Source organism: Notolabrus celidotus, chromosome 11, assembly GCF_009762535.1.
Source record: "Notolabrus celidotus isolate fNotCel1 chromosome 11, fNotCel1.pri, whole genome shotgun sequence".
Taxonomy (NCBI): domain Eukaryota; kingdom Metazoa; phylum Chordata; class Actinopteri; order Labriformes; family Labridae; genus Notolabrus; species Notolabrus celidotus.
Window position 1 is genome coordinate 29,487,332 of NC_048282.1, and position 20,256 is coordinate 29,507,587.

The 20,256-nt window shown below is 41.0% G+C and overlaps 1 protein-coding gene across 1 annotated transcript in view; it reads right to left on the minus strand.

Annotated features, from left to right (window-relative positions):
• Positions 1-20,256, minus strand: part of LOC117820935 (membrane-associated guanylate kinase, WW and PDZ domain-containing protein 1) — a 61,694-nt gene that overhangs the window by 30,168 nt on the left and 11,270 nt on the right. Inside the window, exons 2-5 of the mRNA XM_034694883.1 lie at positions 15,347-15,636; positions 9,570-9,686; positions 4,085-4,204; positions 1,263-1,436 (exon numbers count right to left, since the gene is read on the minus strand). Of these exons, the coding sequence (XP_034550774.1) occupies positions 1,263-1,436; positions 4,085-4,204; positions 9,570-9,686; positions 15,347-15,626 (691 nt within the window). The 5' untranslated portion in view covers positions 15,627-15,636. The remainder of the gene's footprint in view (positions 1-1,262; positions 1,437-4,084; positions 4,205-9,569; positions 9,687-15,346; positions 15,637-20,256) is intronic.

The window sequence follows — 20,256 nt, forward strand, 5'->3', positions numbered from 1 at the left end:
TGCTTTGTGTTTCAATGTGGAGCGTTTTCTTTGTTTCACTTAGAACAGTGATTTTGGACGAGCGTCCTCTTTTTGAAATGTTATAGATTTAAGCAGATTTAAATGTTGGTACCTTGTAGTGTTGTCTTCTAAAGTTAAAAATAACAAACAAGAATAGAATTTTTTAGATTATTTTAAATTGATAATTAAAGTAGATGCGATCAGGGGGAGATTCCCATCCTAGATTTAGTGTAAGCCTCTAATATTTACCACACCTGGCCACACCTACATAAGTCTGTGCTCCAGTTTGGGCCACCCCAGTCAAAGAATTATGTCTCTGCAACTGTTCTACATTGGCCGTGAATCGTCTTATCTTACACCTACCCCCCTCACAATAGTTTCAGGCCTTAATAATTACAATATGGAAACAGTCAGTCTTGTTGCTGATGGTCTCATTTGCTTTTGTTGGTAACACAGAGGCATCAGTATCAAATTCAGTCTGTTCCATTACCAGTTTAAAACTCCTCACTGGAGCTTTAATTTCTTTGGATTGCTGACAAAGACATTTAAGGACTTCATTGGGGGTTTGGATATATTGATCAAAGTTTTATTAAAATATTTTATGGTATAATATAAACAATAAAAACTTATTGAATCAACAAGAAATAATTGAAAAATGTTGTTAGCTGTAGTCTATAAATTTTTAGCACTTTTATTAAAGACAACACAATAAACCCAGTTTGATAAACATTATTGGTGGCTTCTAAACAATACACAACTTCTGAATTAACATTAAAAATGTGTTATTTTTAATTATCATTAAGATCTATAAGAATGATGTGTTCATTATTGGTGCAACATGATTTAATTCCCCCTTCAAGCTTCCTTCTAACATGACCTCCCTGTGAGCATCCTCGCCTCTTTGCTTACCTCCTCGCCTGCCCGACCTAAGGCAGCCTGACCTTCCTTTGGAGCTGTTCCAGCAATCAATGAGGCCACAGTGCCTCTGAGAGTTTAGAGCATACTAATCGTGCTGATGATTGATTCATTTTGGTATCAGAGACTGAAGCTATAGATAGAGGGACAATGCAGTATTTAGCTGCTGGCTGCTGTGCAGAGCTCAACAGACACGTTATCTATCTACTGTCGATATGTCTAAAAAACAACAATTCTCTTTATGATACTCTTAGCGATCAATTAGCTTTTGGTTTTATTCAGATTTACAGTAATGTCCTTGCCCACACATACCGCCACACACACACACACCAGTTAGAGATACTTGCCTGACAGGCCCGAGTCCTCCTCGCTGTGCTCGCCCTCCTCTGCAGCCTTCTCCAGGTTGCTGAGCGATTTGCTGCGTGTGCGGAAGTTTTTGAGCAGGTTGCGGTGCTCCTGGTAGGTGATGGGAGGGCTCTCTGGGCTGATGTGCACAGGCCGAGGTGTACCGTAGTAATTACCTGAGACAGAGAGGGATGGGAGACTGGCATTTAAATATGGGAGTGCATTATAACACAATAAATGAGATCTTTACAATGAAAAATGGCCCTCTCTTTAATGCTTTAGAAATGGAAATCAGATCATTTCCCTAGAGGCCTTTACCTTATTTAAATCGGTTGATGACAGCTTTATGTATAACTGTGTGTATATTTAAGTACATCTCATTTTTCTGTTGTTGTTTTATGGAAAACACCCTTCATTCATTTTTTATGTTCTATAATAATACTGTAAATACATGAGAAGATGCTCTGGAAGCAATCATACCTATATTAACTATTAAAGGGAATGTCATTACGTGATTCCAACAATTACAACACAGAGTGAGATGTTAAATTGCTTTAAAAACCGATCAGAACAGATACATAAAAGAAGGAAATGTGCATGTCATGAATAAAATCTATTTATAGGTAACAGGTGTAACACACAGTCTGTTTCAACATGTAAATAAAAAACTTTATATTCAGATATTCAGCTGCAGAATGGCCTCATGTCATATTACACACGTCTGTATGTATGAGCATTATGTTACCCCAGAGATCCCCCTCTCTATATGTTCTATATTCTCAATCCAAACCATCTGCTCCAGCTGCTAAAGAACAAATTAAATTACCTCTGCTCCTCCATTTGGCTCATGGAGATCCAAAATGGGCTGAGGGGGAACATTAGATTAGTGAACCCAACAACAAGGTCACCAGCCGTCACCATTTTCTCCCGTCCTGCGGGCGACTGTGGGGGGACAATGCTGCAGAAAACCTCTGATTGCTATTCTGCAGCGATGTGTCCGTCAATGTCACACGTAAGGCAAGTAGGGATGACATTCATTGCTCCCATTAAACTCTTATAAATTATGGATGCTAATGTATGGAGGCTTTTTAATCTGAGGCAGCACTCTGACCCTTACTGAGGGGAGGAGTCTGTGAGGGGACATACGAGCAGAGCAACACCTGAAAGCATGAATATGCATAAGAGGGTGGCTGTCTTATTATGGTCTTTGTAAACCTCATTTATCACAACAGGAAAGTCAATGTTCTCAATTAGTAGCAAACACAATGAATGTATAATAAGTAGGAACAATGTTCCTGGGGGGGAAAGTTTTGGTAAACAAACTTGATAGCTTTCTTTTCAGTTTAATAAGAAGCAGCTCACTAAGCTGCCTGGGCAGTTGTGTTATGTGTCGACCAGACCCAGTGATTTCTAGTTCCAGTAACCACTTTTCATGAATAATAATCATCATCCAGGTTCTATGGACTTCCCTCAGCAGACCCTCCCTCCTTAGGTAAACAGGAGGATCTGCCTGGAAATGATAATTCTAGGTGACCTTAATTTTGATTGGTTATCTAATGCCTCTGAAGACCTCAAGAAATTGTTCTGTTGTTTGAACATTTCACAACTTATAACAGAGCTCAACATACCTAATTCAAAGAATCAACACAAATCCACTTGAATAGATCTCATCTTGACCAACAGAAGAGATAATAATGTGGTCTTTGGTCTTTGTTATTTTTGATCCTGGAATAAGCAATCACTGCCCAGTTGGTTTTGTTATGGATACTCATTTGAAGTCAAATAAATCAAGACTTGCTTTTTAAAGAAACATGAAAGCCTTTTATGAGATTATAAAAAAACAAAGGCTTTAATAAAGTTCTGCACCCCTGACTAATTAGAAGTGTTCAGAGCAGCAGCTCCACAACCACATCCACAAAATGTCTATGTGTGTTTTCCTTTAGTTTTAGGGGCTAAAAGAAAGTCCCCAAAATGTAGTTTGACCCCTGTGTCTGCACTGAGAAGCACCAAGGTCCCTCTTAAGGAAAAGACGGCTGAAATAAAACACTGCAAGTAACCAACTAAAAAAATGTTCTGAGTTGCTTCACCTCCAGCACTTTTTTGGGATTGTAATTAAGTCTCCAAGGTGAAACTTAGACCTCATCTCTGTGGTGGGAACACACAGAGTTTCTCCAAAGACAAGTTAAAAAAACAGCTTTAGCTACTCAATAAATTTGAAGTCTTGTTCCCAAGGTTGATGCAATATACCTCTTTACTTTTTGGGGATAAAATACTGTTTACAGAATGTTATGTAGGCCCTATATCTCGATGCTGGGGACCCTGGGAAAGCCAAAAAAAAAGATGGCTGAAAGAGAATACTAAAAGTACCCGACAATTACAAAATCAAAAGCTTTGCACTGCAAGCCTGTCCCCAAAGTTTTGGAGGTTAAAATGAAGTCAGAACACAACTTAGAGCCCATTATCTTTGCTCAGTTCCTCCAAAAAGAAATGCTGCAAATAAAATGCTGAGATTACTCAGCCAATCAGAAATGCTCAGAGCTGGAAGCCCTGCCCCCAAAGTTCCTGTGCTCTTCTCCATACTTATGGGTTAATTAGATCCCAAGAATGCAATTTAGACTCAAATCCCTGTGCAGAGTGAAGGTCCTCTTCAGGAAATGCTGGCAGATATATAATGCTGAGACTATTCCCCAGAAAGTAAATTAGACCCTGGTCCCCACAGAGGGAAACCGCCAAGTTCCACCAAACGTTCTGTGTTCCTCGGGGGGGTTTCCTTTTGGTGGAAACACAACTTTAATTGAGAAGGTTGAACGAGTTAAAACCTCACCTTTGAACTTTCCGCTCTCGAGCAGCACTCCCGACTCCTCCAAGGAGAAGAACTCTTCAATGGAGACAAAGTTGTAATCTATGCCCGAGATTTCACCGTCCCTGGGCTGTCTGGTTGTACCTGTGAGAGAGAGAGAGAGAGAGAGAGAGAGAGAGAGAGAGAGAGAGAGAGAGAGAGAGAGAGAGAGAGAGAGAGAGAGAGAGAGAAAATACTCTGTTAAATTAGAGCCACAAAGGCTAAAGATAATGCTAGCTGTAATGCTGATGATACGTCAATTAATCAAGGCCCTCCTGTTATTAGGGGTCATTAATCTAAGTTGAACAAAAACAACACTTCAGCAAATAAGTCTTCATGTTTCATCAGTTTGATAAATTATCAACAACAAACAAAAGGAAGCAACATATGGATCTATTCTTGGTGCAATTAAAGCTAAAAACAATCTTAGAAAGAAGGACAAACATTCATTTGGAACACGGAGTGAAAATAGCGGCTAACAAGTGACCTTTTTATTCAAAGCGTTTTCATGTGGATGTTAATTTGGCCCCGGAGCAACGGAGCATCCACCCACAAACCAAAATCTGCCCTTTGGTTTTGAAGAGCACAATGATGACGGCAGCCATTTATTTACCAGGCCTGCTGTATTATGAACAGATCAATGAGAACAGAATTAATCATTAATGAGGCACTGTGAAAGTCTTAAAGTCTTTCTATCACCACAGCAAAGACAGAGCGTGAGGATGATCAATTGTGTGTCATCATAATTGATTCACATTGACCTTGGCCTGGACGAGAGCTGCGAGTCCACACCACCGCAGAGAAAAAAAAGAGTCTCATCATCACAGAGTCAGAGATGAAAACATAAATACATGTGCAGGCATGTGCTGGGAAATACTCCACATCCTTATAGAGCTGATTAAGCTACAACACGCCTGATCCGACCTTGAGACAAGCCATTTTTTTTTCCCCAAGACGGACTCACATCCAGCGCAAACTAAGGACGAATCTGTGTCCTTCTCCTCGAGGACCACATGTGATGTCAGCGTAGAGCCGGCAGGAGGGAGTCACACCCAGATACCCTATAAAACCCGTGATTAATGCACTGCTGTCCTGGGAGCAGCTCTTGCAGCCACAATGACACGCGCACAGGACGGCGCAAAAACATGCACGCAAACACACACGCACACACACTGCAGCTAACTCGCAAATGCAGACAGGCGTAAAGGCTCGGCAGCACAAACATTGGACAGCATGCAGGCTGACCTCTCCTCTCTGCAGCACAAAGTGTGTTTACTGTACAGTGGGAGGTTGAATCACCGGCCTTTGATTAAAGACAAACTTAGAGTCTAATTTTTGACTCAAGCCTTCTTGGAAAAAGCACCCAATTGAAGTAAATCACATGTGTAATTAGAGATCTGATGTCATCTCTCCTGATGACACCTGACATGTGTAACTCTTCTCCTCCCCTCAGGACACACATTATCTCTGCAGCTGAAATGGTGCGAGGCAGGGATTCATTATCTATGCACCCTCCCAGGAAATATATATGACATGTCAGTGGGGGGGCAGGATGGATTATTGACATCTTCTTCTTCTTCTACGCCCATCCCTGTAGGCGCCACACGCCAGTCCCACGGGAGTAAGGGTGAGACAGAAATTGAAGAGGTAATTACACAGAATCCAGTAACAACACCAAGAGAAAGAGAGAAAGAGAGAGAGAGAGGGAACTGTCTGTCATGATCATCGCACACAAATAGCTAACCGTGAATGCTACAGTTGAAAAGGCCACAGACGATCTGTGTGACGACTCCGGAGCGAGCGAATTAGAATAACCAAATGATGATGTTTCTTATCTCTGACTCACTTTGAAGACAATTAGAAAAGTCTTTTGTGGCGGGGCTGGAAAAAAAAGAGAGGCAGCCTTGAAGCAAAGACATTGAAACTGAATCATTCAAGGGCATGAGATACGAATGGATTCGGTGATCATGGGAGAAAGGATGGGAAAGTTCTGGAGGGTCATGTGAGGCCTGTAAACCTGACAAAGTTTGAAGAATTAGAAAGAATTTGGGTTTGTTTTACTGAATTGAACATAAAGTATATGTTTGCCTGCTCCCAAAAAGGCTTCACAGTGAGCATCCGGTTTGTTCACACACAGCCAAACAGCAGTCCTCCCCTCCTCCACGTTGGCACTGATAGACATTAGCTTTTAATTTAATTCCCCCTCTAGATTATTGATACAGTAGTATATCCATTTTTATGCACTGCCCTCCTGACTGAGTCTTTCTAATGATGTTTCTTGCACCGGTGCCAGCTCAAACATCACAGCACATTGTCTCATCAAAAGGACTCCGGGATTGTGACACTCTCTAAATAGCACAAACACACAAAGCCACAGTTTCAGAGGGAAAAAATAGCATCAAACGACAGAAAAACTGAAGCTTATTCACACTACTCTGCTTCTGTACAGTAAGGAACATTTAAACACGTGAAGTAGCTTACAGAGGCTAACTAATCTGTGTCTTACTTAAGTGTTAATCACAGAGAAAAAGAAGCACAGCAAAGAGTCTCCTGAAACAGGAGGAACATACATGTGGTCCTGAAGGGGGCCACAAAGAGCCACTGATGAAAACTCCTCAGCTTTTAGTTCCTGCTACATCAAGCACGGCTGCCTCCTTGAAGAAAATGACAAAAGCAAAGAAAAGATATCCTTCTTTATTTCAGCAATTGGCATGACGTGGTCTCACAAGACGTGATTGCTTGCAAGCCGTCTTGGGATCAGGACAGCGTGCGAGTGTTTGTGTCCGCATGAGAACAACAGCATCTTATTGAGCTGTCTCCAGCAGATCAGAGGATTACACACCCGGGGGCTGAGCCTGCCTTGTTGTCACTCTTACTATAAGAAAGCACTGAGAGATTGGAAGTTGAGTCCAAAGTTTGACACTGCAGGCATGAGGAGGCTGGACAGCTTCATGTGATGTTTTGCAAGAGCCTGCCAATGAATGTAGTGATATTCTGTCTTTGAACATCTCTGAGTAGACAGTGAACTACTGATTTATTTAATTTTCCACATGACAAGCCTCTTTTATTCAACCCATTCTCCAAATCCATTTACTGAGACGGCTAAAAGCATAACTGTTTATTTAGGCAATCACTCTCCGAGCAGCTGCTTGTAGATGAAGCAGGATGCACGCATGCATGGCTAAGTAATGAGAGAGCTTGATTTGAATAAAACTGTAATTATACTCTGGTATGAATATGCATGCTGTGTGCTAAGAGAGAGGGCTTCTTCTTCCTCGCACCATCCTGGGAGTTTTGACCTGTGCCTTGTCCTGTCAGCGAGTGGGCCGTGCTGGCAGCCTGTCCCACATGACCTACTTCCTGGACTAAAGGAGAGATTAGCAGCAAGCCCACAACACTACGGCAAGGTTAAGACTACAGACACACTAGGTGGTCCATAGTCTCCCGCATATAAGCACCTGAACAAGAAAAAAAAGAGACTAACTTACGCAAACGGAATATTACATTAAAAAAACAACAACACAGATATTTCCCCGAAAAGCCAGCACGGCTGTGCTATCCTCCAGCTTTTTTTTTTTTCCAGTGACGTCATATTATACAGGATTAAGATGGCAACAGATGTACTACAACTAGCTGCGTTTGGCTGCCATTGTGCCTGATTTTGTACTTAAGCATGAAAATGGAACAGGCCTCTTTTTCAGGGGATCATGCAGAAACTGTACTAGTATAATAAAACCTGTCAAACAAACTATCATCCCATCTACAAAACCCAAACAAAGAACAGCCTCAAGCAAAAGGAGGAGTGAGGATTGTTTTAAGACTGCGCCTAAGGATAAATTAAATATAAATGTCCAATCTGACTACACCTGTGGCTTTTTCTGTCGGTCTCCAACTCAATTTAAGATTTAACAAAGGGCTGATAATGTGTTCCTTCATTACTTCATCAAATTATCTCTGTTCTTCTTGCATACATTGACAGAAGGAAGTGTGGGAAACAGCTCTGCAGGCTTAAACTCCAATTAACACCAAGATATTCACAGGATGGAAAATGATGAGATGCGTTATCAAAAAATTAATGAGGTCAGTAACTTATGAGAGATACGCCTGGATAGATTAAGGTGAGCAAGGTTAATAGAGATTTTTGGATACCATTTTGTTCCTTCCTTATGCCACTTCTAATACTCACATCTACTTTGTGAGTACAAACATATGCTTTCACCCTGGCTTCATCTGGACTTTTTCCTGCCAGCCTTCTTTTCAAAGAAAAGGTCCCAAGAAGTCGGGTGTACCGCTACCAAGCAGGGGGGTGATGATGTCACTCGAGTCAAGCTGAGTTTCTGCTAAGCGGCAACCTCCAGTCTAAAAATATGAGTCCAATGCGAAAGTGCTAAAAACTGTAGTTCATTGAGGATCCACTTGAGGCTGGCTCTGGAAGTACCAGAAGCCACATACACACCAATTCAAAAAAGCCGATCTTTACAGCAGAAATAAACATGTTTACAGCCTGGAACAAAAGACGAGTGTAGTCTGGATAGCTCAATTCTCGACACACTGTGGGGGGGGGGGGGGGTTTCTAATGCAGCAATTTCAAAGATATTGAGATCACGAGTCTTCCAATGAGAGGCACAGCTGACTTGATTGACAGGCGGGAACACTGTAGCTGTTGGCTAGGAGGCTCAAAGCCCTCGACAGCAGCAATATGGCTGCCGCCGCCGATTGGCCTCAAAACAGCGCTTCAGAAACATATGGGTGACGTCACTGATACTATGTCCATATTCTATACAGTCTAGTTTCTGCTTAATACCCTTTATTGCTCACTTCAGTTGACTGTAGATTGATTTCACTGGAAATGTCCTTGTACATCTTTAAAAGATATTCACACAGTAAAAGTCTCCTTTATATGTCCTGAGCTTATATAGAAAATGTTGCAAGTTCTTCTGTGATTGGCATTAGACTAAAGTTAATGAGGAATGAGTTCCCTGTGGTAACACTACAATAAAAAATACAAATAATTTATTGTTTTAACATTAATCTTCCTTAACCCTGTGTGAATGTGACATGATTGCTATCATTGGCCTGGCTCAGAACATTGAGGGAATACAAACTACAAAACAAGACGAGCACCTAGAAACAAGCTAAGCTAGCTTTAGGGACAGCATAGCGTCTGTTTGTCTGACAAAAAACACTCCAGTTATTAAATAAATTACTTTAGTTTTATTGCTAACAGTTAATGTAAATTCAATTTAAAAATGAAATACAGTAAATAGAGCATTATATCATTTTAGGCTGTATTTTGGGCATTTCTGATGATAGCGTCAGTTTAAAACAACTCAAAGGCTTAAGATATGGAAACTAAATACATGGGTTAACATACAAAGAAGTCTTAAGATAAGATATATAAAAACTAGGTTCATAAAGAGAGAGAGAAAGTATATTTACAGAACGAAAAGAAGCACATATTGGGACTCACAAGGTACAGCTCGGAGGTAGAGGTTCTCTCTGATGACCTGCTGAAGCTGGCTGTCCACTGAGCCGGGTGTGAAGCACTTACTCAGATACAACCTGAGATCCTTGCACAATGTGGAGCCTGAGGGAAGGGCAAAGGTATGAGCAAAGCAGAGAGAGGAAGAAGCAAAAAGAGAGAGAGAGAGAGAGACACACACAAGGGAATCAGCCAAGTAAGCACAAACACTCAGATGATGTATATTTACTTCAAGATTTGTTTGTTGCCTGTCGAACGCAGACTGAAATTTATTCTAAGTGCTAATCTTTACCACCAGGCTTGATTTAACACTTTCATTTTACAACCTAGTGTTCCACATTCACACTTACTGATCTCTCTACATCCCTTCTCATAGATTCTGAATTTAAAATGTGTTTCCCTGGGTACCTCATGCATACATAACAACCTGCTGAGGTTAATTGTAGCAGACACAACAGTTGAAGCTGTCACCAGGGGTGGATGAGTTGATCATCTGCGCTTGGGTTTCCTCTCTTTCATTTCCTAATATCATCTCAAGTGCTTTACGACCTTTGATGACAGGTCACTCACTGTTATGGATTGGCTGAGAGCACCTCCAGGTTGTCACTCTGACAGACGACCGCGCTGTCAGTGCTTCCCCCACAGACTGTACGCCCCTGTCACCCCCTACCCCCACCGTCTGTTACAGTGGTTCTGCCTGGTAGCAGACTGAATTTGTGCTGTGCGCCATTAAAAAAACGTCACAGAGTTATAACTTTATTAGTGGAGCCAGTCAACTGCGCGTACATATTACTGGCTGCATATGCCTGCTGCCCGTAAAGGGAAATGAATCCAGCCAGCTGCCTTTTGGGAGATACGAGGGCTTTTGTTCATCTCGTTATGAAACAGCTGCTATTTTCTAGTCTATTAGACCTCAACATCAGCTCTCGGAAATTGAATGAGCTGATCTCTCGTACATTGTGCAATACAGACAAGCATTAAGGAAGTCAGATGTCAAGGTTAATAGCTGCACAAAGGAGAGGTTCAAAGCCTTGCGTAAGTCTTTATCCCACTTGGACTTCTCTCTACATTTTACAGTGTAAGAACCAAGGATTCACACAGACACATTTGGCTTCTTACCATTTGATTAACAAACAAAAACAGTCCTTAAAGCAAGCATCTGTTGGATGCACAAGTTCAGCCGAAGGCAATGAGATGCACCTGCTCTTAGTTTGGCATTTCACAGTACTCAAAGCTGTGCACATTTTAGTTTGTACATTTCTTTCATATTCTTTAGTGTGTGTTTTCAAAGTTAAATATATAGTTCAAAATAGTGGAAAGAAAGTATTTTTCAGTGAAGTTGTAAAAATAACATGAGAAATGAAAATTTGAAAATTAATTCCAAAACAAGTTAGTGCTTTCTTACAATTGAGACATAATCCCATTTAAGGTATTGCAAATTTGGCTGATACTGATTCCACCATTAAAAATAACAATTTAGACAACTGCATTAGTCATTTAATTTAACCTTTAATTAACCCTCCTGTTATGTTTGTTTCTCTGGAACAGCAATAATGTTCCTGGGTCAATTTGACCAGGGGCATATTCAATTATCTAAAAGAACCCCAAAAAATCCCATACACTATTTTTTTTATCTAATTTTTAACTCCATTATTAACCATTTAAATCAATATTTAGTCCAATGGTATTCTTTAATTCTCACAGATCATGGTTCAGTGAGGATAACTCATTCGTTTTTTCATTCAAATTAATGTTAATACTTTTTTTAATGTCAATGGAAAGCTATAAATATAAATACAATAGTTTTACATGAAATAGATTTTTGTTTATTTTTTTTACACTTTGAATTATTTTTTTTTACGAAGTGATGTTGATAAATTAACATGATACCTCTTCTGTCACATGCTGCCCGGATTTTGATGCTGCATTTAGCTGGTTTGGAAGGCATGTATTGCATAAAATTGACATTAAAAAGGGTCAATTTGACCCGCAACATAACAGGAGGGTTAATGTTACAAACACAAACTCTATAAGAAACCATTTTCAGTACTTATACAACCAAACAAAAAACATATTTTTCAAAACATAATGGGCCATACGATCTAAAGTGCATGGTCTGGAGCACATGTTGCAAAATTAATTAGGGTATGTCTGATCACATTTTGCTAGTGAAGTGGTGCACAATTTGGTTGCTAAGTGAGGCGCAGGGCACAAAGAGGTTGGAATAAGCTCCTTGATTATTCAAAAAGGTGCACCTGCAGGCTGGTGGGTCGCCATTTACACAGGGGGATTTCATCAGCCCTTCTACTTTAATAGACCATGCTCAGGCCGGCACATTTTGCCCTTAACATTCCAATTTAACAAATGCGTACATTTGAGGACGAGGCACAGCAGCACAACTTTATTTATTATTCAAAACTCAGAAGTTATTTCTATTGCTGGATCACATGTCTACAATGGATACTGTCTTTATTAACATCTGGGGGAACCTTGATCAGTGGCATGAAAGTAATGTCTGAGGATTGTAAAACAATATATAGTGAAATAAAAATACTAGTTAATTGTGTGTGAGTGTGTATGTTTGTGTGAGTGTGTGTCTGTTTCTGCATGTATTCCAGATCACACACAAGAAATGATGGAGAGCTTGGTGACTCAGGATGTAGTATTTGGGCCGTGCAGGGCTGAGGTGAAGCAGGTGTGTAAGATAGTAGTGACCGTGTCTACATTTTCTGGCATCCCTGGATCAGCCCCATACCAAAAGCAGTATCATGATGGTTAGAGATAAGGGGAAAAAATACTACTGTCTCACTCCCGTCAAGGGCAAGTATCGGGCTGATACTGATACCCAGCAAACATGCTAAGAAATAAGGAAATAAAAAAGGGTGAATAGTTTGTTGATAATTTTTGTTCTGTGTTATACAACAGTCAGCAATGCCCACAAAATTAAAGACTATTTTGTGATTCATTACACACATTCCCAAAAAGCTCTATCTCACTTCACAGTTGTAACACGACTAAATGCAGAGAAGTTCAAAGGGAGTGAGTGCTTATGCAAGGCTCTGTAGACGGAGGCTTTGCTGGCTGAATCCACTGAGCAAAATTAGAAAGACCCATCATATCACTGCTCTTTGTTTTTCCCCACAGAGCACCAGCATTAGAGCTAAAACCTTTAAACTGCTTCCTGCCTCTGGAGACTGCAGCCCTGTGTCCTGTATTTGAGCCTGGAGCAGAGGGAGTTGTTGTAGTAATAGCAGGAGTAGGAGGAGGTGTGGTACAGCAACCGGTCGCATCAGCTCATCCATCACTGTCCACACTACACCCAGTTGAGCTGCCAGGGGAGGGGCCAGGCCGACTTTAGAAATGATAATGGATCTAGCAGCAGCAGTGTGAGCGGGAGCAAAGGTCCCCATTTACACCCTTGCTGCCAAACCAGCTATCAATCTAGCCACCAAGGCCATCAGGAGCCGTGGTCAGGTGACATCCCGGTGACATACTGCTCTGTTCAGAGCCAACAGAGACATCCGTTACCACAGCCCCCTGATCTAAACATCAAGGACCCCTCGCTGGTGACAGACAACTATATCGCCTCGCTCTTGTCATGTGTCATCAACAATTTTGACCCCCTACCCACATATTGACCGATCGCCTTGACATATCCGGACTAATTGACGAGTGTAAATCAGGCATCAGAATGCTCGAGGCTGCAGATTTGGCTTGTGGGAGTCAGCTGAGCTAGATTATTATGAGTGGCAGCTTGGACAACAGGGTAACAGATTGTTTGGGTGTAGTCCAGTGAAGTTGGTGCATTTAAAAACATCAACAACTTTAGCTGTCACTGTGTTGGGCAGAGAATCAAAGATCGACTGCATCAGTAAGGGCAATTAAGCACAGAAAAGGGAGTGGTGCTGTGCTGCATATAAGCCCGGCTGTCAATATGTTTGTGATTGTGTATCTATGGAAGAATCACAGCTGTGCTAAAAGCCAGAACAATGACACAATCCTGAATTTACTATCGCTTTTATACAGTACTAACATATAGCAGTGAATGGTATTAAGACATTACATTAATGTTCTTTTTTGTTTACTTAAAGCTGGGGTTGGTAGTCAGATTTAGATACACTTTTTGTTATTATGGTTAAAATGATCTAATGTGTTCCTAAAAAAGAGTGGAAAAAAAGCCGCTATCTACAGCCGAAGTAAACCTGGGAAAAAAACAACCAATCCCTGCCTTTAGGGTCCAATCTATGAAACCAATCAAATCTTGTCCTGCTGTTCTGCCAGCCTCCTGCACGTACATTTCCCCTGCGTGCACTCCCTGTCCCCCCTCGCTCGGCATTGGGCCTGTCCCCTCTGACCCAATGAGGTGCTTTGCTCAGGACTGTAGTCCAGATCAAAGTCTAAAAAGCTCTCACCACGGGGGCTCTGACAAGCAAAATAATTAATGATATTTAGTAAGTCCTACAGAAAATTTAGATGTATTATGTGTATTATAGCTTTTCTCCTGATATCGTGTCACCGTTACAACTGGATAATGACAGTTGTGAGTACTAACAGCAGCCATGTTTGTTTGTGTTTTTAACTTTCACTATGATAATGTTTTGGTGTTTTCTTACTGCTGAGTGAGACATGAGTTGACGTAGTGCAAAACACAAACGATGTGCTGAGGACCGGTTTTGAATCAGTCACGATCAAATGGTCGCGAATCAGTGGCACTCTTGCATGTGAGCAGGGGCATCGTTTTGGAGGAGCTCCGAGGGGAGGGGGGGAGGTTTAGACGGAGTCCTGAGGAAATGCTACATTCAAATTCCTTGCTAGTTTTCCATGACTACCAACCCTAGCTTTAATCCTTCATTTTGCGCCATTGACACGTATAATTTCACAGTGTGACTGAAACTGGCCTGTCGCCAAACATCATCAAATTTTCTTACACTCTTGCTACTTTGTAGATTTGTAGACTGCAAAGAAAATGACAGTTCCCCAAAGGTTAAACCAAAACATTTAGAGCACTCCTCCCTGACTGGCTGCAGTATAGGTCATAAAGTCCGCCTACGCCATGTTAACAGATGGGACATGAGTCAACCTATAAAATCAAATGATCGATAGTTGTATTGACAAATGTGGCTCCTGCAGCGCTGGGTGCAACGGGTTAACAGAACAGAGGAGGAAAAGTGCAGCAACAAACCCTGACGCAAGGGACCAACACATGACTCTGATACACTCAAGCCAACCTGAAGGATTTTTGTTGTTTCATCATTAAGTTAAAGCATGTTTTGATGAGCAGAAGAGGCGGGACATAAACGACAAGGCAGCACCAGACATTTTTTTCTGAGCTGACTGATATTTTGGATTCACTTTTGTACAACAGGTAATGGAGACATATCATCCATCCGTCTATACAGTCAAAGATTGTATTTTATAATGCCACAAGAGAAATGAAAGTCTGTTGTTAGTTACTTGGATGAACAATATAATTAATAGGGGAACCAGCTTGATCAAACTGTAAAAAGAATGCTTGGTAACACACAGTTAAATATACCTGTGGTGTTATACTCTCTTTCAGTGCACACAGAATGTCTTCAGTCTAATCAAATCACTCAATCAGAACTAAGTGTTGTAAAACATAAATGAAATCAGCAGAAGGAAAGGCCTTGCATGCTGCTGTGTTCACACATTCTGTGACAGTGTGCAGATTATTTACGCCCTCCAGAACAATAAACTGCTGACTCATTCATAGAGGTGTGATTTGTGAGAGTGCTGAGTCATACCTGGTGACACAGTTTTGATCCGGATGGGATGTGGGCTGGAGTTGAGTACACCCCGGACATCTCCTAATGTCATCCCTAACACCGGTGTTCCCCCAATCTCTATGATGATATCACCCACTGTGAGGATGCCTCCCGGAGCCGACGTGACGAATGGAAACTCTCCATAATCTGCTCCTCCGCCGATGGCGATGCCCAGCTCACCTGATGAGCCCAGCAAGGGAACAAAGCTGTCTTGCACCTTGGAGCGCCAGTGCAGCTTCTTCACCGCTGTTTTAGACATGGCGAATGAGCTGGGGAAGAAAGGAAACACAATCAGAGAGTGAACAGAAGGTGTGAGACCGTAATAAGGTGAGGGGGGAAAGTACCAATTGCATAACATCTAGAGGAAGAGCCTGTGACTGCAGGCAGGAGGTTGTTTTGTTATTTAACCTTTCTCAGTTCAAGATGCCGGAGGTCTGCGGAGCTGTTCGGTTTCACATCCTAACGCATTCAAAGTCAAGAATAATTGAAGCTTCAAAGGTTTGTGCATTTTCTGTGAGAGTTGGGATAACAGGACACTGCAAATCATTTCTTTGTTTCATGCAAACACACTCATGCAAACACACTCATGCAAACGGACTCTGCAGCACAACGCATGACTGTCCAACCAAAAGAAATTCAGAGACAGTCCCTCATGTTCACTGCACTTGCTGCAGGCTGACGTTGTGTTTTCATGTAAACACAGGAGTTAGTGCACATTCCAGCACATCTTGTGTCACATGGGAAAATCTAGTTTGTGTTCAATAAAGGTGCGGGTCATTGAACGCACACAGGCTTACACAGGCAGGACAAGAACCTGTGGCTGCAGTGTTCCCAGAGTCATTTATGTATCTACAGATGATGTACGAGGCTCGTACAGAAATATAGATTTTTATGGATTTTTCCAGGACAATGAACAATCACCCCGTTTGTTTGCAAAGTGTATACCCCAGGACATGTTCTTCTTTTGTCTGTTCAGTGGAGGTCTGTCATGGCGTGTTTTGCGTACTGATTAAAGACACAGGTGCTGCTAAGGCGACAAGTCAAACACTTAAGCTGTGAAGAAAATAATGTGTTCTGCTGCTCTGTGTTTCCTGGGGAGCAGCTGTGTGTGTGTGTGTGTGTGTGTGTGTGTGTGTGTGTGTGTGTGTGTGTGTGTGTGTGTGTGTGTGTGTGTGTGTGTGTGTGTGTGTGTGTGTGTGTGTGTGTGTGTGTGTTCTGAGGATGTGGCTGACATGGTGAAGATTGGTTTGAGTCGACAGTGACTTGACAGCTGCTATGTCCGGAGCGGGCGGATAGCGTTCCTCTGACATTATCAGAGCAGCACTGTCACCTTAACACAAAGTGCGACAGAGATGCACAAGGTAGAGGGACTGGGAGTAAAAGAGGAACCTGACATGAAGATATTCCTCCTCCTAGTATCAAAGGAATACTTCAGCATCTAGGCCATGTTTGATTTTCTTCCCAACTTTCAGGGATCAACATGACTCTGAAGTTTCCCTTAAAACTGGACACAGTGAATGTTGCTAAACACTGGCTACATGAAGCAGCTAGTCAAACACTATCCTTACACCTTTTTTTTTTTTTTTAAGTTATATTTTTGGGCTTTTTTGCCTTTATTAGGTAGGACAGCTGAAGAGAGACAGGAAATGTGGGGAGTAGAGAGTGGGGGAAGACATGCAGTGAATGGTCGACCAGTGGGAGTAGAACCAGCGACCTCTGCGATGAGGACTATGGCCTCTATACGTGGGGCACTTAGACCGCTAGGCCACCAGCACCCTTATCCTACTACTTTTAAAGTTTTAATTTAATACTAAAGTTCCAAATTAAAATTGGTCTTTAAGTTTAAGTTGAGCTTAGCTTCTTTTTTCCCTTTTTTCTAGTTTGATTTGCAAGAGTAGCAAAATAAAGAAGTAGTGTTGGAGAACAATAATCAAATCAAAGTTATCAGGTATAATATTGGAAGGCGAAATGAAAGCAGATCAAAGAAATTAAAAACAAAGGAAAAAAAGAAAAAAATCTAATAAAAAAGATATTAAAAAAATAAATAATAAATTAAATAAAAAGAAAAAATTGAAGAGAAAAGAAAGAAAGAAAAATAAAATACAAAAAAAAAATATTTTTAAATACTTGATAAGACATTTGATAAGAAAAGAAAACAAAAAAACAAAAAAACAAAGAAAGGATAAATACAAGAAGAAACATAAGATTTGTCGTTGAGAGACAGAAGAGAGATTTTTGAAGGAGGTTTATGAATGTGTGAAAGCAATCATGAGAGTGTTGGTGTGTACGGGCATGTTGTAATATGAAAAGTAGTTAAGGAGAAAGAGGCAGGAACTGTAGTAGGCTTTTAACAGTTGTTAATCACCTTAGTTTTTTAGATTCAGTTTGTTCATACTATAATAAAGACCTTCCAATGCCCTGTAAAAATCTGAATCATTGTTATTTTTTATTTGTTGTTGTTTATTAAAGTTATATTCCTTGGTTTTTCTGCCCAGAGTACCATAGCTTATGCACATGGGCTGCACGACCCAACCACCAGCCCAAACCAATGCCCCAAATATTGTTCAATTAAAAAAGCTTTGTGTTCTTAATCCATTTATTGATAAGCTTGTGTTTTGTACAGCTTCTTTTGAATTTATTGTTGAGTTTTATGTTTTCTAATGTTCCATCTGGAGCCAAGCCAGATTAGCTTTAGTTTGTATATCGGCTTACATGCCACATACTGGTCTCTGAACAAAGACACTTTGTGAATATGTTGCCATCTGAATTTTCTGACCAGCATCAAAAACAGAATTGTCCCAAAAAATCTATTTAACACCTCCTTGTTCACTTGAAAATAATAGATAGCTTTTCAAAGAACCAGGGTAACTGTTTCACCACTGCCTCCCTTATGCTGAGCGAGTCATACTGTATGTTTAACAAATACAGATAGGAGTGGTTTAACTCTTTGTATATTGCACAGACATCATGGGCTTAAACATATGTCAGTCAAAGTTACATAAAACCTAATCACATCTACTCCTAATGGATAGGACTGATCTCTAGCTCCATTATTGTGGGAGAATAGCATCATCACGCGACAAAGATCAAATCCTCTTAGCCAGTTTGTGTCTATCTGCAGGGTGGGGGGGCTTCTTTGAGTGCAATAAGACCATCAACAGCAGCAGCCCAGGCAAGAGCACCTCTGGGTCCTGTGGTCCAGCAGGCCTAACGAGACAGAGCCAAATACAACTAATCCTTTCCACTTGAAAAGTCACTGGACAGGAAGATCTGACAGATATCCTCCTCTTCATCCTCTCGACCAACAGAGGGGTCTCTGGTGGGTTTACAGAGATGAACAAAGGAGGGAGAGGAAAATAGAGGGGGATTAGGAGGGAAAAGGCAGAGGTGAGATTGAAATGTGATACTATGAAATAAAGATGGATGGTGTAGGTTTTTGTCCAAAATTCTGACAGCAGGGTTTCAGATTTACCTCCTCCTTTTTTTTCTGACAGAGGAGCTCATGAGGAAGAGGACACAATAACGAGGTTATCAAATGAAATGCATGAAGTGAAGATTTACCCTAGACCTTAAAGTTGGTTAGTAGCAAAACAGAATCTAAATGTTTCCTAGTATTATTGTTTTCAGCATCTGTATTTGACATGCTGCAGCTTCAACGCCCCAACTCTTGGACTCTGTACACCACTCTGCTCTCTGATTCATAACTGGTGACAGATATGACACTCCTCACTGTCCTTTATGAGAAGGTTGGTTGACCTTCTCTTGAGCAGAGGCGAAAAAAAACACTGGTATTTGTATATTTTTAAGCCCCTTACTGGAAAGCTACCCTCTTACATTGCAAACTTTTTGGAGTGGCATTATGGATCCTACATGACGCTCTCTTCTGATTGGCTCGTTCTGAAAGCCCCACGAGTTTACACTGAACTCAGAGGATCAGAATTCTCCATTGACGCCCCTAACTCATGGAATACCCTCCAACAGACTTTAAAGATGAAATGTATTCCCTCTTTTTCAGAGTTTAAGACTTTGATTTCTGACCACTGGGTCTCAAATTGCATCTGTTTTAATTCATCTATTATTTCATGAATGATTATGTGTGTTTGTGTTGATCTCGACAACACTGGAAATGAGAGAAACTTCAAAGTCCTTTCCAGAATAAATAAAGGTTTTGAATTTAATTTGTTTTTTTGTCATTCTTAGTATTATAGGCTTTAAAAATCTGTTTCCAATCAGTGCTTTTTTCGAGGTTTGTGGCATGAAAAACCTTTGATATCATCTGTTCTTAGTTGATTTAATTTGACGTCTTTGGTTGTCTTTCAAAATACAGTGCTACAAGCCAAAACACACACAGATTCTTCGTTAGACTGCTTTTGTGTTTGATTTCTAAAAAAAACATCTCATGAATAAATGGCTTTTTCACGGCAACACATTCTGTAGTCTCATTTTAGCATTAAGCGATGAATTAATGTGCATCTAAATTGTATACTAGCCACCAGGGCTAAGCAACTTCTCTGGGTGTAATGGTGGGAGAGGATGACAGAGGGGCACAGAGGTTAGATAGAGATCATGAGGCAGCACACAGCCTGAGTTTGGCTACGGTTCACTTGTTCGACCTTATAGGACTTCAGCACAGGTGACATGAGTCAGATGTTTGGAGTCCGTTGAGCTGGTTTCCATATAAAGAACTCAAATAACACTACATTTTAGTTTAAATCACAGTCAGAAGCAGGCAGCCGTCACTGATTTTATTAGTATAGCTGAAGAAAACCCAGTCAAACAAGAAGGGCTGCTTAAGCCTGCATGTTTGAACCTGAAATGAAGCTCAACACTTTATCCTTTGCCAAACACTGCCCCCAGTCCCTCCCTCTCTACCCCACTGAGAAACCTTC